The following is an 18,956-nucleotide window of genomic DNA, read 5'->3' as shown; positions in this document are numbered from 1 at the left end:
AAGTAGCAACTGGCATTTGATGGGATCTAAAGTGGCTGCAATGCAGAAGATGTAATGGGAAAACTTGGACTGAGCGAGAAGGCACTATTGAAGGAATAGTGACTTGACTGAAAGAAACCAACAGTAAATTCACAGGATAGGTCAGCATCAGTTCCGAGGAAAGGCATACCACCCTCAATTCAGCCATAAAAGCTTTTTCTTTATAAAATTTGAAGCAAAATGTTGTGTAAAAAGAGCAACTTCAGTTGTTATCCAAAACAGACACGTTTTCAATTATATACTGCATTTTAAAGTATGTGAATTTTGATATAAAGTTAAGAACAGAGTGATAGCCTTTTAGTCAGTTGAGAACAAGAAGATATGTTGAAAGTGGGAAGTCTTTGCTTTATACTTCCAAAGAAAGTCAGTAAGATTTCATGAAGACACAGCTACTACAACACAGCAATCTTACAAAATCTGATCTATGTACAAATAAATGGGAATCACAGTGATTTAACATTTGTCTCTCCTTTTCATGAACATGGAAAAGCCCATCAAACACACTTTTCAAGAACTTTACTTGCTGAGGAATACATCTAATGGATTTTAAAAAGTGACTAATCTTTTTTTTAAAGGGCACATGCATATCTTATTGTAAAGACGACAGAAAACCGTGCAGACTCCATCTTCTCAAACAGGCTTCTAGCTCATGTTTCTTGAGCAAGCCACTTTCAAAACTTTTTCCTTTTGTACTCTTTCAAACCATACTTAAGTAGTTTGTAGTTTAGTTGTTCAATGAAATATACAATAAAAAGGTGGGGTATAAGAGAAGGGGACTATTCTGAGCATGCTTGTCTATAGGAGCGGTAGACTGTGGCCTACAGCTCTTGTAGAACGGGCCCTTGAGTCTTCTTATGTAAAGTGCATGATAATCTTGCAAAAACCACAGCACAAGAAAGACCAGTACAGCAATGCTACCTGCTGATCAGGGACTGCCCACACATGCATACATGCAAATAGGTAGTTAACATTAAGGTAGTTAAAGGTTGTACTGAACTGTTGGTATTGAACGACAGCAACAATGAGAAAATGTTTGTACCTCGTCCCGCCCTCCCCCCTCCCCCCATCTAATATATAAGCACAGAGAGGGCAGAGGGGTTCTTGGCTGTGATCACACTCAAGGGTGTGGAGACACAGGAGCACGGAAATCTCCACTTAAGTGCAGATCTTGAGTTCTCATGAAGTTACAACTAATTTAAATCCCCTCATTTCCCACAGGCCTAGTGTGACAAGCTCTCTTTGGATAGGGACCATGATCTGTAGTTTCAAAGTTCTGCCCAACCAGGCGGCTACAAACTTATTTTATTAAAAGACAATCAGAAACTTTGAATCCACATTTTGTAAACACCATACAAAAATCCCAATGGTAAGCAACTGCAGTAGACAAATAGCCCTTGTATGTTGGTGTGTGCTTGTGTTTCGGGTGGGTAGCTGTGGTCGTTCGGCAACAGGAGAGCTAGATTTGAGTCCAGCAGCACTTTAAAGACCAACGAGTCTTCCGGGGTATATATTCTTTCAAGAGGGGAGGGATTTATTTTCTCCTAGATATTTACCTCTAACCTCCCCACCCTCCATTTCCCAGGCTGAGATTTAGTTGCTGATTTCCTTGCTTCTCTTAGCTGCAGCAGTGTTTTATGCCCCAAATACAGTTTATTAACACTGCCTAAGGGGTGTGCTGTGGTGGCTCAAGTGGTTAAGACGCTGAACTGCAGGCTGTGGAAGGTCAGTAGTTCAGCAGTTCAAGACACGGGTGCCGCAAGACGGGATGAGCTCCTGTCTCTAGTTCCAGCTCCTGCCAACCTAGCAGTTCGAAAGCAAGAAATTGCGAGTAGATAAATAGGTACCACTTCGGTGGGAAGGTAACAGCGTTCCGTGCGCCTTGGTGTCTAGTCATGCTGGCCACATGACCACGGAAACGTCTTCGGACAGCGCTGGCTCTTCGGCTTTGAAACGGAGATGAGCACCGCAACCCTAGAGTCGGATTCGACTGGCTTTCGAGCAAGGGAACCTTTACCTTTAAGGGGAAAAAACCAGATAACAATTGAAGGGGGCAAGAGCACATGACCATTTTGAAAGACCAAAACATTTCTGACCCATGTGGTTCTTATATAAATAAGTTATTGTGTTAATATCTGTTCCATTTGCATAATATTACACATTAAGAGTTAATCAGCAGCAGCAGCTCCCTCACTCAACCACCTAAGATCCAGAAGCTTTTGTCCCAACCCTTGGGGCCGGATGGGCAAGGCACTTGGGTACACACCTGCACAGCAAGGAAGAGAGTGGATCAGCATCAAAGTCCAACTATCAATACCACAGGCCTTTAAAAAAATCACTTACAGAACTCGAACATCTGTAGTGGATCAAAGGTAACACATGCCATTCATGCTTACCAAATCAAGAGGTAGCCCAGATCCTGGCAACTATTTGTGCAAAGGCTTATGTTTGCTTATTCTGTCCAGCCTTTCCTCCATCACAGAGGTCAAGGCAGGGTACACAGGGTTCCAGGGAAGTCTCCCATCCAGACACTGACCAGATCCAAACCTGCATAACTTCAGCAAGGCTGCTCTGTCACATTCTTCTGACCATATACATTTACAAATACGGACCATGACAGCATCATTCCACAAGTTGTGGAGGGATTCTAGCCAGCAGCGAGTTGCCTGGGTGAGATCGCTTCATATATTTGCACAAGCACACATTTGCAGGAGATGCTCCTGGGGGGAAACACACACACACACCTGCTGTAGAAGCTTCTATCAGAACTGGCTCAAAGTTTTTGTAATGTCCTTGGCCAAACTTCAGATTTGCCAGTCTTCATGGACAAGTGTCAGTCTTTGTGACTCACCAAGCGGATCACCATCCACCGGCCACACATGGTGGACTGCCATGGGCTACACAAATTTCCTCTGTTTTTGCAGTTCCAAACAGGCAGCAAAAGTGGAAATTTAACAACTCCATGGCACACTACTGCATGTGGACAGCAGACTGTTCTCAGCTTCCGCGGGCCAAGTACAGCCACATCTTCCAAGGAAAGATTCCATCTTGAAGAAGTGTACAAAGGAGCACAAAGACACAGATTCACTAGGCAGGAAGATGGGTGAGTGCATGCAAATAATTTGGGGGTACCCGGAACAGGACTATGCACCTTCTGTGCAAATGGTAGGCAGTGGATTGATTGTAAAGTCGCAAGGGCTTTATTATTATTTTAAAAATGGCAATAAATAACAAATAAATACCATAGTATTGGGAAAAGGAATAAGCATCTGCTTTACAAACACGTTAAAACCCAGAATGCAAGGAAGGATGGCCATACCAGGACATCAGTGTTAGGAGCTACTCTGACCAAAACTTAGACCAGTAACTGGGAACCATCTTTATAAATACAGTAGCACCAGACGGCATGCTGGCATGTTTAAATTAATACAAAAAATCCAGGATTCCAGATGAGAGGAAAGCAGATTCCTTCCTGCTTCTCTCTTTAAAATACAAAAAGTTAAAATCACTTAAGACCACCATGAAATTAAAGATATGTTTTTAAAAAGTTTTAGCATCCTAAAAGCTACCGATTTGGTGAACTGGCCCCAGTCCCTCATTCCATCAGAGTGAAGAGCAATGCCTTCCCATGGACTTCAACAGGAACAGTGAAACACCAGAAGCCAACCGCAAAAGCGACAGGCATCATTTCTAGCAGGCCCTCCCTCACGTGCTGGTCGTAGGCTTTAGTGTGCTTCAAGGGTGAGCCTTTTGTCAACAGCTCTCTAGCAGCCAACAGAAAGTTCATTTGGCTTCTGTTCTAGAAGTTATCCCAATGTCCACAATCTCTCAGAAGAGCTGGAAACAGATGCAATCAATATAGCAAACAGCTTTCCCTTGAAGCACACTCACTGATTTGTTGCCTGTGTGCATACATGTGTAGTGTGTTTTGGGGAAAGACTCGGTAAAAGCAGGAATAGAAGTGCCAACGTTTGCATCAGGAATCTCAACTTGACTCCCTCATCACAAAAAAGGCCAAGGATTTATCATACCTCAAGGACTCTAGCAGAGAATCCGTCCCCACCCCACCCAATGACTCTGCCCTGTGCTGGTAATCTCCTGGGTTGGCTTAGCTGTGCAAGTAAGGCCATTCCAAAGTGTCAGTTTCAACAACGTAGTGTGGTTCCAAACAGGCCTCTTTCATGTCGCCCATGATTTCCTGTTTTCTGTATTCTTCTGGGTCTTTTCAGGCCGTAAAGTGGATCCTCCTTCAGTTTTGGCCAAGGCAGTCAGAGAAGCCAAGTTGGAGGCTGACCCAGACAAATTGCCACTCTTCCGGTTCTCAGGTGTGACTCCACCTTGCAGTCTCAGGCCGGCGCTTCGACGTCTTGCAGGCCCCGTGGCTCTTTTTACCCTACTTGGTTTCACAAGGAGGCCATAGCCTGGATTGCACTTGAAGTATTGCCGTCCTCCAATCGAACCATCATTCTTACCTTTGGGACAAGAAGGTGAGTAGGAAAAGAGGGTTATTAAGAACAACAACAAACCATCCATGCTTCCTGGATGCATGTTTAAATTAATACCAAAAATTCCTGAAAGTAAGCCCCATGGAACAAAATGGGATTTGCTTATGAGTAGACCTGCTCAGGATTGCTCCCTGATGCCCCTTTTTATTTGTACCATTCCAGAAGCCAAGTTTTCAGAGAGAAAAATGACAGAACTGGCCCTTAAGCATGAAAGAATGCTTGTTCATGCCGCCTTCCACAAGTGATTTCCAAATGTTCCTTATACATTGTGTGGAAAAAAGCACTTATTTTCATCTGTCCTGCTAAACACCTACAAGAGCATAAGTAGGTAACTTGAAATTACTCTAGACCATTGGTCCTCACCATATGAAGGTGTTTTCTAGTAACTCCAAAAGGATGCTAATCTATTGCAGCAAAATAAAACAGAAGTCCAGTGGTATCCACTTATCCCAGCATGATCTTTCATTAGTCAGAGCTCATTTCTTCAGAGGCTATGGAAGGAAATTGTGTTGGGGATAGTTATAAGGAAAAATCTCAGAAGTGGGAAAGGGGAAGAGTTCAAGCAGACAGAGGCTTGGGGTGAATCCTTTCAGAAATCTTTCAGGTGTGGTTCCCATTGTCCCCATATACAATGGAGCAGGGGTCACTGGGGGTGCAGGGGGGGAGGTAGTTGTGAATTTCCTGCATTGTGCAGGAGGTTGGACTAGATGACCCAGGTACCTTCCAACTCTATGATTCTATGGGAATGTTTAGTCAGTCCGGAGAAGAGGAGTTTGTGGGGGGGATATGATCGCTCTCTTTGTGTTTGAAGGACTGTCACTTAGAGGAGGGCAGGGAGCTGTTTCTGTTGGCAGCAGAGGACAGGACTTGCAATCATGGGTTTAAATTAAGGGTGGGAAGGTACTGGTTGGATATTAGGGAAAACCTTTTTACCATAAGAGTTGTGCAGCAGTGGAATCAGCTGCCTAGGGAGGTGGTGAGCTCCCCCTCACTGGCAGTCTTGAAGCAGCGGCTGAACAAACACTTGTCAGGGATGCTCTAGGCCAGTGATGGCGAATCTTTTAGAGACCGAGGCCCCAAACTGCGACCCAAAGCAGTTTATCGCAAAGTGCCAACACGGCAATTTAACCTGAATACTGAGGTTTTACTTTAGAAAAAGCAACTCATACATTAACTTAAGATGATCCAAACAAAGTAAGGAAAGCAATCCCAAATGCATTCATTTACTTAAAATTATTTGGCAGAGAATTTGACACTTTAATGATGGTCTGGGCCTGGTTGGGGCGATGGCACGCGTGCCCACAGAGAGGGCTCTGAGTGCCACCTCTGGCACCCATGCCATAGGTTCGCCACCACTGCTCTAGGCTGATCCTGCATTGAGCAGGGGGTTGGACTAGATGGCCTGTATGGCCTCTTCCAACTCTGTGGTTCTATGATTAAATACAAATGCTTCTCACACTGATTTCTCAATGTTTTGATTTTTCATGTCAGATTTGTGTTCATTTTACTTAAGGACCAGCCTGTTTGGGCTTCCGGTTTGGCTCCCGCGAATGGCGGACGCATCCTCGGGTCGCTCCCGAGGGCGTCTCGCCCGCCCGCGGTGGAGGAGGGAATCCGCGCAAGCGGAGACCCGAACGAGCACCTCAGGGAGAGGAGCTCGGATCCGGGGGCGCGTTAGGGCGCACTAGGGGGGAGCCTCTTTCTCGGCCAAGCGGTCGGAAATTGAGGCTCTCGCCATGCCCTGCCCCTATGGACCTCGCTGCGTGAGCGGCCCCGCACGGGGATTAGCGGAACCTACGGACGTTACCGAGTGATGAAGCGAGAAAGTGAAAAGGCGATGAAACAGAAAAAGAGCGGCTGGAACTGTGAGTTGTCAATCGTAACGAAAAAGAAATAAGCGTGTCCCCCGACCCCCAACGATAAGATATGAGAGAGGGAGACGATCCTTCTACTTTCGTTTAAACTTACGTTTAAAGCGATCCTGGCGGAGAAAAGGGGAGGGGGGAAAACTAAAATTGGAAGAAAAACCCTTTGGTGGTCTAAGCGAAAGAGCGAGATGATCTTAACTTTGAATGAACTGTAAGAACTTTCCGAGTGGGCTCCCCCCCCCCCAGCGAAATGATGTGAGAGAGTGAGGGGATGTCCTCATTCTCGATTCTTAGTGAAAAAAAATAGGGGGGGAGAACGGATGGCAGATTAAGTGTAAAAGTGGAAAGAGTTAAGCTCTGATGAAGAAACATAAGTCTTTGCTAAAGATAAACAAAAAAGTAAGATGTCGGTGCTGGGTGAAGAAGCTAGCAAGGAAGAATGGAGGAACTTCCGGTGATGGCGCAGTTACTAATTCAAACTGTGAAAGACTGTGACTTTGAACTGAGCGGTGAGAAGCATAAAAATGTGCCTAGATGTGGAAAGTTGCGGGTGAGAATGGCAGCGATAAACTAAACGTTGAGAAATAGTAAAAGGATATAACCATTCTCAAAGCCTGTTTTTTTTGCGAAGAGACACATTAGCGCAAGGATCACAGATTGGACATTACTAACAGTTTAATTTACCAGTTAATATATCACTCAGCTTTCTCTTTCTCCCACTATATACCCTCCCAATTTTTCTATTTTAAGCAAAATACCTCTACTTTTTAGGAGAGTCAATAAAACCTTTATATATATATAAAAAAGGACCAGCCTGTTTGTCCAATGTAGGTAGCAGAAGCGCACTGTTGGCACATGATTGCATACGTTAACCTAGATGGCGTACAAGTAGATGAGCCCTAGGTCAGAGGTGTCAAAAATAAGTTCCGGGGGCCAGAACCGGCCCATCCATGGCTCTTATGCAGCCCGCGAACAACTAGTGCAAAGGAGGGAAGAGAAGACTGCTCGGGGGGAGTGGAGGGAGCCACTCTGTGGCTTCAGCACAGCGGAACAACCTCATCTGCAGCAGTCAAGCACGTGAGAGCGTCTGCCCAGTGCTTCACCGCTGGCTCTCCAGTCCACACGTGAAGAAGAAGAAGAAGAAGAAGAAGAAGAAGAAGAAGAAGAAGAGGAGGAGGAGGAGGAGGAGGAGGAGGAGGAGGAGATTGGATTTATACCCCGCCCTTCACTACCCAAAGGTGTCTCAGAGCGGCTTACAAACTCCTTTCCCTTCCCCTCCCCACAACAGACACCCTGTGGGGTAGGTGGGTTTTCCTTTGCACCCCCTCCCAGTCCATGGGGCCCTGCAGTGAGGATACACCACCTTGGAGCTTACCAGGTGCTGTCTTTTATACAGTTTATATCTCCAGTAGCTGGTATTACATTTTATGGCACACGTGGCCCAGCCCGCCAAAGTGACATTTATGTCATATCCGGCCCTCGTAACAAATGAGTTTGACACCCCTGCCCTAGGTGGTTTTGCTGATGTCATTAGGTGCAGTCACAGTCCTGCCTCAGTGCCCAGGGGGATGAAGTTGACACTCCCTTTTCCTGGCCTAACAGAGACTAATAACCTCAACAGGACACACTTTTCAGAGACTTTAGCTCTTAACATGATGTATAATTAATTTTTCTTATCTTTCAAGACTGTTTCTTTCTGATTGGTCATATTTATCCTAATACATTATAATCTGTTTATTTGTACCCCATGAGAGGTTGGAACCTCTGACCTCAATCATCATTGGTAACAACCACATCTGTTCTAGCCCCTTGCACAGGGAATCACACCAGAAAGATTTATGACAGGGTATATATAAAATTTCTCTCTGCTCCCTCCCCCGAGATTTCCCTTATAAAATACTCCAAAGTGATGCCCTTCCATAGCATCTGAAGATGTGAGCTCTGACTCAGGAAATCTCATGCTGGAATCAACACTGTTCGCCTTTAAGGTGATACTGGGCTTCTGTTTCATTTTTAGTAAAGGTAAAGGTTTCCCTTCCTCGAAAGCCAGTTGAATCCGACTCTAGGGGGCGGTGCTCATCTCGGTTTCCAAGCCAAAGACGTTTCCATGGTCATGTCGCCAGCATGACTAGATGCCAAAGCGCATGGAACGCTGTTACCTTCCCACCAAAGCGGTACCTATTTATCAAACTGCTAGGCTGGCAGGAACTGGGGCCAGAGATGGGAGCTCACTCCATCATGCAGCACTCGGGTCTCGGACTACTGAACTACGGACCTTCCGGTCTGCAGTTCAGCGTCTTAACCACTGAGCCACCGCAGCTCCTATTTCATTTTTGCTGTCTCATAAATCAGACCTTTGCTTTATCAGTCCTGTCCTCTTGAGCGGCAGTGGCTCTCCATTTTGTCAGATAAGGATTTTTCTAGCACTCAAAATATGAGGCCAACCTGGCCCATGCAGTATTGCCTACTCCAACCAGCAGTGTCTCTGTAAGGTCTCAGGAAAAGAATCTTTCCCATCACTTGCTATCTGAAGTCCTAAGACCAAGCCTAAGACTGCATACAATGCTATGCCCTCCTCTCTACCATTCGAACCAGGTATTATGTGTACTCAATCAATTTCACTGTGTGCCTTAACCAAAGATCCACCTACAAAATCTATGGTATGACACAAATCTCCAGTCTGATTTGGCCACCAGCTTCAAATCTGTGATATTTCCAACCATTTCGACATGCTGTCCCTGCACAGTGCTCTTTCCACAGTGCTCCCAAATACACTGAGTTAAAAGTCACCATGTAAAAAAACCTGAAAACTTAAACCCAAAGAATGCCTCATCTATATCTATATAAAATCATAGAATCATAGAATGTTAGAGCTGGAAGGGATCTTGCAGGTCATCTAGTCTAACCCCCTGCACTCTGCAGGAGCGTAGCCGAAAGATAGCCCTACAACATACCCGAAAGATGGTCGTCCAGCCTCTGCTTAAAAACGTCCAGCGAAGGAGCATCCACCACCTACCGAAGCAGTCTGTTCCACTGCTCAACCACTCTTAAAGTTAGGAAGTTTCTCCTGATATTTAGCCGGTAACGACTCCCTTGTAATTTCCACCCATTAGATCTAGTCTTGCAATCCGGAGCAAGAGAGAATAGATCTGCTCCATCTTCTACATGACAGCCCTTCAAGTATTTGAAGACTGCAATCATGTCCCCTCTAAGCCTTCTCTTTCCCAGGCTAAACATACCCAACTCTTTCAGCCTTTCCTCGTAAGACTTGGACTCCAACCCTCTCACCATCCTGGTTGCCCTCTTCTGGACACGCTCAAGCTTGTCAACAACCTTCCTCAAATTTGGTGCCCAAAACTGGACACAGTACTCCAGGTGAGGCCTGACCATAGCAGAATAGAGCGGAACTACCACCTCCCGTGATCTGGACACAATGCTTCTGTTAAAGCATCCTAAGATTGCATTAGCTTTCTTCACACCAAATTGTAAGTCTGTAACCCAAATTTCCATCTGGGTATAACTGACTTCTAGTAAAACAGTCCCCCTCCACTACATATAGCACATGCCATACAATCAGACAAAATTCGACATGTTTTGGGGTCAATATGATACCATTTTCATTTTTCCGCTCATACCACTAGGGGACAGTCGTACCCCAATTAATGTTTGATTTTTATAAAATCGGCTAAAAACTTTTGTGGGGTTTTCTTGTATACCTCTGGTGTGCCATGCAATCCCATTGGCCAAATAACGTTTCATCGTTCTCCACGGTTTCAAAAGTTAGTTTCATGTTCAGCATGGAAATTTTCTCCCAGAAATGCTAGTTCCAAGCCCGCTTGTTGAGTCTGGAGTGTTTGAGGAGAGAAAACGGCCTCGTCATGACCTAACTCCTGAGTCACAGTTGTTGTTTCTTAGCATGTTGGGTTGTCTTCTTTCTCGGCTGCCTTCAACTTTTCCTAGCATGATTGTCCTTTCCGGTGACTCTTCTCTTCTCGCAAGAATTCAGTGGCTCTTGTCTTTTTTAAATAGCTTCATTGAATCTTCAGAATTAATAGTGTTATCTGAGGTAACATTGCAATGGTGAAACAATGAAATCCAGCCTTTAATCTTTTTATTCCTTTGGAGTTCTATTCTGTTAAAATGACAAAACGTGGTTATAATGTTTTTAATGACGTATGGATTTTAAATATTTAAAGATTAATTTACCTTCCCCTACTCTTCTTTTTCTTCCTTATAGGCAAAGAGCGGAGTCCAGTCTTTAATAAACAAACATCAGAAACTGCCGGGGAACGTTTTCAGAGCTCTAATGGAACGATTTGCGGTACAGAAAAAAGAAGACTAGTGCGATCAGGGAATGATAAATAGTTGTAAAGTATTTTAAAATAATGTTTGTAACATGAATCTCAAATGCAATATTTGAGAAGGTTCTTCCTGTACTGTTTTCTGCAGTTGTACAGTTTTACAGAGAATCCGCCGTTCTCTACCCCCAATAAAAGAAAGTCCCCTCACCATAAAATCAATGCCCAGGCCAAACCCCTGTACCTAGAAACACAAAAATCAGGGAGAGCACTACTACCATGACATAGACACTCACTAAGAAGGGATTTTTAGAAATTCAACCCCTAAAGGGGTCAAAAGGGGTAAAATGTGCTCCCCCCATTGCTTCCTATGTGGCTGCCAGGCTGCTGCCTCTTTGCCCCCCCCCCTCTGATTGGTCAACTGCAGAGCTCAGTGTTCTGAGGTAAAAAAACAGTTAAAGGAGACTGCAGAGCATGAATGACAGTTGAGGGAATCAGGAATGGCCAACTGCCTGTGAGGTGCAGCAGTGCTGCTGGCCCAGTCTCTCTGATGGCTTCCAACACATTCCCCCCACCTCCTACACCTGACAGACGGTTGTCTGTCAGGTGCAGCAGCGGTTGCATGGTGCTTAAAGCCACGAGGGAGCCCGCCCAAGCAGTAACGCCTTAGTGATCCTGCCAGCCCAGCCTCCACAGTGGCTTCTAATACTCCTCCCACCTCCTCTCCACCCACAATGGAAATATACCCCAAATTTGTAGAAAAGTGGTTTCCTTTATTAGGTTATTTACCCTTTCACAACTTGCTTAACATCTGATTGCTCGGATGGTGTTTTGAATACGTAGTTATGTCCCACTTCTTAAATGTAACATAAATGAGAGGCAATTTTGTAAAAAAGGAGGGGTATGCCCTCCCCCCCAATTCAATGCTCAGGCCAAACCCCTGCACCAAGAAACCCAAAACCCCCCCGATTGGTCAACTATGTGGTTCAGGGGTCTGAGGTAAAACCTGCCTGTTTGCACCCACCTCCCTCTGATTGCTCAGCTGTGGATCTCAATGTTCTGAGGTAAAAACACAGTTAGAAGAGACTGCAGACAGTTGAGGACAGTTACAGAAATCAGCGATTCAAGACTCCTGAATAGACATTTTTCAAAAAAGCCAGTATGGCAATTGAATTAATGAATGTTCATGGGGAGATAGTAAAGGACCTTTCTAGGAGCCATTTTGATGCATGCCTCCCTCATGAACCTGAAGAAATGTCCACCACATCACCACTTCCTCACACCAACTCCCTCTCACACCTCTCACCTCTTATTGCCCCCCCCCCAAGAAAGCTCCTGGCAAATATTGAGCCAGATATACCAACGCTACAAGGAGGAGGCAACTTAGGAATGTGGCAAAGACATTTGCACATAGTACTCCTGCGGAGCACTGAGCTGCACAGGCCAAGGACCAGTAAGATTACCCTGAGGTGCTCAGAACAACACAGTCTCCATATGAGCAAAGCAATCCAGGAACACAAGTAGAGAGGCCATCACTTTCATGGAAGGTAGAAGGAGTTGACTTAACAGATGACTGCTTCTTAAATCGACAGTTCTATGTGGCCTGCTCCAGAGTGAGCTCACCCAGCAACCTGGTGATCCTAGCACCTGAGGGCAGAACCACCAATGTGGTCTACATAGAGGTCCTTCAGCAGAGGGGGGGGGAGTATGTATGTCTCACTTCATTTTTTACACTACAATCTTCTCCATTAGAATTCCTACAACAAATGTTACGTTTCAAACTTCACATCATTCTTATAACTAGATTTATGGAACTTATATACCGTAGTGAAGCACGGGTATCAGGCTAGTATGCAATAAAAGTCAGGGCAGTTTTCTAGACACAGAAAAGCTCAGAAGGGACCCATAGTTCAGGAGTCATTCTAGAGATTTCTTTAAACTGAGCTTGATGTTTAAACTTTGCAACAAAACTGTTCACAGAAGACCTCCTCCAGTGATGTACAGAAGTGTTTAACAGGGAAGAAACTCTTGAAAATAAAATGAAGATAAGTATAAATTTGAAACCTTAAATAAGAGAGAATCAACAGTTCCAACTCTATGATTCTAGGGCTGAGCTTCAAGACCACCCATGCAGCAAGCCAAGGAGGCCAATAGACTGGCAGTCTTTAAGCAGTGGCTGGAGAAATACTTGTCAGGGATGCTCTAGGCTGATCCTCCATTGAGCAGGGTGTTCGACTAGATGGCCTGTATGGCTTCTTCCAACTCTGTGATTGTATGAGTCTAGTTTAAAAGGTTGTTTCTGCAAGGCAGAGGACATCCTAGTGGAGAAATCCCTGGGGCTTCTGAACTCCTGGCTATACTGTCTCCAGAACTCTCTCCAGAGATCATGGCTCCCATCAAGTCACTAGCAAATTCATCTTTGTGCTCTGGTGGTAGGAGATGGTTCTCAAAAACACCATCTCTGTAAGTTACCAGGAAATTGCATGCTTTAGTTCACACAGGAAGAGCACTGAGTGTTATCACCCCAAGATAACACCTCTCATCTGACTCATCACTCTGGCAGTGTTTGCTGTTTTCCCAGAGGTGGGGGGGAAACACAGACCCAGAAACCCTTTTTCTTGCCTTAGGTCAACTTGGAGTTTAAGAGTACATTCAGGAGTAACAGAATGTGCATCAAGTATAATGTAATTGGCCAAGACTTTGTTACCTACACAGGTGCTACTGGATGCAGCAAATGTCCTGAATTTTCAGATCAATATGTATCTTCTGCTACCCCCTGCAAGACTATACCAAAGCTTGCTCTAGAGACACTGTTTGATAACCCAGATGCCCTATGTCCAGTCAACCTGTAGCAAACACTGGTTTAAGTCTAGAAAGCATTGGAGCAAGGGGCCAGCAATGCTCAAAAATCACGGGATAAAAGGGCAAGTCCTTTTGTGGATCAAAAACTGGCTAATTAATAGGAAACAGAGAGTGAGTATAAATGGGTATTTTCTCAGTGGAGGGTGGTAAGCAATGGAGTACCCCAGGGATCAGTACTGGGTCCGATGCTTTTTAACTTGTTTATTAATGATCTGGAGTTGGGAGTAAGCAGTGAAGCGGCTAAATTTGCGGATGATACGAAGTTGTTCAGGGTGGTGAAAACCAGGGAGGATTGTGAGGCACTCCAAAGGGATCTATCGAGGATGGGTGAGTGGGCGTCAATGTGACAAATGGGGTTCAATGTGGCCAAGTGCAAAATGATGCACATTGGAGACAAAAATCCTAACTATAAACACACGTTGATGGGGTCCGAACTGGCAGAGACTGATCAAGAGAGAGATCTTGGAGTCGTGGTAGATAACTCACTGAAAATGTCAAGACAGTGTGCAACTGCAATAAAAAAGGCCAATGCTATGCTGGGGATTATTAGGAAGGGAATTGAAAACAGATCAGCCAATATCATAATGCCCCTATATAAATCAATGGTGCGGCCTCATTTGGAATACTGTGTGCAGTTCTGGTCACCACACCTTAAAAAGGATATTATAGCTTTGGAAAAAGTGCAGAAAAGGGCAACTCGAATGACAAAAGGGTTGGAACACTTTCCCTATGAAGAAGGGTTAAAGCGCTTGAGGCTCTTTAACTTGGAGAAACTACGACTGAGGGGTGACATGATCGAGGTTTATAAGATTATGCATGGGATAGAGCAGGTAGAGAAAGAGGTACTTTTCTCCCTCTCTCACAATACAAGAACTCGTGGGCACTCAATGAAATTGCTGAGCGGTCAGGTTAGAACAGATAAAAGGAAGTACTTCTTCACCCAAAGAGTGATTAACACATGGAATTCACTGCCACAGGAGGTGGTGGCAGCTACAAGCATGGATGGCTTCAAGAGGGAATTAGATAAGCATATGGAGCAGAGATCCATCAGTGGCTATTGGCCACAAGGTATAGATAGGGACTCTAGGGCAAGTGATGTTCTGTATTCTTGGTGCTTGGGAGGGCTTCTAGTGTCCTGGCCCCACTGCTGGACCTCTGATGTCACCTGGTATTTTTGGCCACTGTGTGACAGAGTGTTGGACTGGATGGGCTATTGGCCTGATCCAACATTGGCTTTTCTTATGTTCTTAATGCATGAAATGGAGAAACCCACACTGTGGTTGAAGAGTTGTACTGGGGGAAGACACCTACTGTGTACCTCATCATAGCCCAAGCATGCCCATCATGTCTTCCAACACTTACCTGAGGGCAAATCCAATTCCACACCGATCCATGTTCCCTCCTGGAAGTCTGTTGGTCCAACGTATCGCACTGTTCCAGTCTTATTTGTACCAACAGTCACATATTCACCCTCCTTTAACCAGTCTGGTATCTCATTGGTTTCTTCGGAGTCAGACGTTACTTCCAGTTTTTCTTCAGAGGCAGCTTCTGTGCCGTTGTTCTGGTCGGACTCTTGTGAATTTTGTTTGCTTCTCTCTCTGACCTTCTCTTCCTCAGAGCTTGAGAATCCCCCTTGTTCTCCTCCCAACATATTTGAGAAGGACTTAAGTTCTGATGTCCTTACTCTTTGGATTTTGAATGGAGAGGCTGCACTGCTGGACTGAGGTGAAAGGTTGGGAAGAACCTGAGATTTTGAAGGTCCTGTTTCAGAAACAGATGCTGAACTGTCCTGTCCAATAATAGGAGGAGGGTCCCAGGTTAGTGAAGTTATAGGTGGCTGTGTCAACTGCAGCTCTTTCTTTGAGGAGGAGGTAGAAGAATAGCCTTTAGCATTAGTCGCTACAGAGGCATTAGATTGGTTATCACCTACCGCTACAGAAGATGCAACAGACTTTGACCTTAAGTTGCCCTCGCCATTAACTTTGTTGTTGTCTTTAGTTCTTGCATGCTCCATTTTAAGGCTAGGGCCCGCTGAATCACCTCTCAGAAGAGAAGGTGAAACCTCAGAACCTATCACAGAACATGACTTTATGGGACCTTCAGCAGCAGTAGGCATCTGGTTGGCCGTTACAGGCTGGGGCCCATCACCTGCTGCAGGCGCCTGGCTGCTGGCTGGAAGGGGGGAGTCATTTCCCGGTGCAAGAGCTTCAGAAAGGGTTGCTGTGGAAACACTGTGGGAGAAGTAGCCACTAGACGCTTCACTCAAGGGGCTTGGTGGCCCTTCTTGGGAGTCCTGTGTTGGAATGTCTGCCATGGACTGACGTGAAGGCACGTTAGGTGACTTTTCAGAATTTTTCCCCAACTCACTAGAATGCATGGTCATCTCAAATGACTCTTTGCTTTCTTCCTCATGCATAACCTGAAACAGAAATGGAGTTACGGTCAGGAGGCTTCCTAAGATGCCATCGTTATATATAGCAACAGAATTGCCAACACTGCTGCTAGAAAAAAATTGGGCAAAAACTTAACTATAGTGTATCTAGTTTATCTTCCCTTGCTGAATCTGGACAGGTTGGAAGGAGTAAGAGTTTTGATTTTTTTTTTTTTTGGGGGGGGGAAACTAAGAAGTGGAAAGACAGGTTATGCATGGATCCTGGAACTCAGCTGAGGGAGCAACCTCACTGCTGTCTCTTGCCACTCAGCCCACTGAACATAGAGGAGAACATCCAAGGTCTGGACTGCTGGGGGGCAATAAATAGGAAGAACTTCAGATACTAGTGAGTAACTAACCACAGCCCAGTGATCCCGTTGAAAGCAATAGCTGATCACACAGTCAGATTTTAACAAACCCAAAGAGTTTTAATGATAGATTTCAACACTACTGCAAAGGAAGCTCTTTGGCTAATGGGCATTTTCTCATTGAAGGCCCGTTGGGATTAATACGTAAGTGCGCCCAACACAAGAAATATGCCCCCATTATTTACTGTAAGATTATTTATATTACTGGAATGGGCATTTGCTGTTTGAAAAGGGCGATTTATGTGAAGGGAAAAACCAAGCAAGATCTGTCTCAGTTATTTGGCTTAATTCACAGGACAGATAAATCACTCATTTCACAGCTAAGTGTCACACTGCACAGCCCCGTGTTCTAAACACCAGTCCCTTCTCAGCCACTTCACTGCAACACTACAAACCTGCAGGGTATGAAGTTAACGTTGCCTTCTAAGATTAACAGTCCATCTTAATGATGTATATCTTGGTGATAACACCTTAAACTCAGAAAGATCAATTATTTTTGCCAACTCTGGTACTGTAGGTTGCTTTAAATCTTCCCAAACCCTCACTTTGGATTGCCAGTCAGAAAAAGTCTGTGAATAGTTTTACATTTGCTAAAGGTTCCTTCCTACATTACCTGTGAGGTGTTGCACTGGGATCACTTCCCATGCTGTTCCTGTAACCTGAGATCCCCAGGATCACAAGAGAGGGGCATTTTCCAAACCAGTTTTGTATCTAGATAAGGAAGCAAGTTTCCCCAAATGACTGTGAGGTCTTCTGTTACTTCAAATAAAAGTAATAACTACTGAGGAACCACACAACTTTAAGGCTGACAAGGAAGAAACTGAAATTGTTAAAGATTTTCTGTTCCTTGGCTCAGTCATCAACCAAAACGGAGCCTGCAACCAAGAAATCAGAAGATTGGGATTGGGAAGGGCAGCCATAAAAGAGCTAGAAAAGATCCCTAAATGTTAGGACGTATCACTAGTAGCCAAGATCAAGATAATTCATACTATAGAATTCCCCATTGCTATGCAGGGGTGTGAAAGTTGGGCAATGAAGAAAGTTGACAGGAAGTTGATTCACTTGAAATGTTGTGTTAGAAGAGAGTTTTGTGGAAACCATGGGCCATCAGAAAGATGGGGAGATCTAGATCAAATACAGCCTGAACTCTCCCTAGAAGCTAAAATGACTAAACTGAGGCTATCATGCTTTGCTCACATTATGAGAAGACAATGGTCATTGGAAAAGACAATGATGCTAGGAAATGTTGTCGAATGCTAGGAAAAGTTGACGGCAGTAGCAAAAGAGGAAGATCCAACAGGAGCTGGATTGAATCAATCAAGGAAGTCACAACCCTCAGTCTGCAAGACCTAAGCAAGTGTGTTAAAAATCAGATGTTTTGGAGGTCATTAATTCATAGGGTCAACATAGGCTGGAAAAGACTTGGTGGCACGTAGCACACTCAATGCACTCTATGTGAATCTGCCCTTAAAGACATCTCAGGAACTCCAGCTGGAACCCGCATGTCACACCTATTCTGCAGACAATGCACTGGTTATCAATCAGTTACTAAGATCAGTACAAGGCTCTGGTTATCACCTTCAAAGCCCTTAATGATGTTGGACCCATAGACCTGCAGGACCATCTCTCTTGCTGTGTTCCACTGTGACATCTTTGTTCATCTGAACAAATCCTTCTGAAAGATGCCACCCTGCAAATGGACAAGATTGGCAGCTGCCTTTCATCTGCATTCTCCGCAGTGGCTCCCCCCTTGTGGAACTTTTGTCAGTCTACTGAATGTGCAGAACAGAGATGTTCAGGGAGGCATTTTAAAAAGAGATTAGATCTGTAGTAGAATCAAACAGTCCAGGAGCGCACTTTGTAACAGAATAGAATTGTAATCTGCTTATGCCTCCAGGAAACGCACACACACAAAAAGAAGATAGTAAGCCACTATTAAATGACTCGACCTGGGAGATACTAGCAGAAGCCAGAAGCGATACTAAGGGCAAAGGAGTAGCAGTACTGATCCATAAGAAATTTAAACTAGAGGAGGTGGTAAAAAAAGTGGACAGGAATGGTAGATATTTGTTAGTAAGGTTTAAAATGGATGGTAAGAAGTTCACAATAGTAAATATTTATGCCCCAAACTAAGGGAAAAGAAATTTCTGGGCAAAATATTTTAAAAAACTAAAGAATTTTCGGAGGGAGAAGTTATTATAGCAGGAGACCTAAACATAGATATAACAAAAGATAAATCAATTAAGCTGGGAAATTGGGGTCTGGCAGAGGCACACAATCTTATGGGGTACCAATCCAAACCCACACATATATCTAGTAGACATAAAACAGCATCATGTATAAACTACATAATTTTAGAGAAAAATAGTAACACAACTATTAAAGGAATCACAACTCATCTGATCTGGATATCTGACCATGCTCCAATAAGTGCTGAAATAGAATCCATCCAACAACCAATAAAAAGAACTTGGAGGTATAATAATCTAATAATGGCCACAGAAAGAGATAAAGCCAAAATCCAAGAATTGGAGTGGTTACAGTGTAAACTAATGCATAAATACAATCCTACGTTACAGAACCAAATA

The 18,956-nt window shown here is 44.4% G+C and overlaps 1 protein-coding gene across 1 annotated transcript in view; it reads right to left on the bottom strand.

Annotated features, from left to right (window-relative positions):
- Positions 1-2,199: 2,199 nt before the first annotated feature.
- The window catches only part of KIF13B (kinesin family member 13B), a 195,181-nt gene continuing 178,424 nt past the window's right edge, over positions 2,200-18,956 (bottom strand). Inside the window, exons 39-40 of the mRNA XM_015406436.1 lie at positions 14,932-15,988; positions 2,200-4,508 (exon numbers count right to left, since the gene is read on the bottom strand). Coding sequence (XP_015261922.1) covers positions 4,216-4,508; positions 14,932-15,988 — 1,350 coding nt within the window. The 3' untranslated portion in view covers positions 2,200-4,215. The remainder of the gene's footprint in view (positions 4,509-14,931; positions 15,989-18,956) is intronic.

Source organism: Gekko japonicus, unplaced genomic scaffold, assembly GCF_001447785.1.
Source record: "Gekko japonicus isolate JY-2015 unplaced genomic scaffold, Gekko_japonicus_V1.1 scaffold7, whole genome shotgun sequence".
Lineage (NCBI taxonomy): Eukaryota > Metazoa > Chordata > Lepidosauria > Squamata > Gekkonidae > Gekko > Gekko japonicus.
This window is presented reverse-complemented; position numbering and strand designations above follow the sequence as displayed.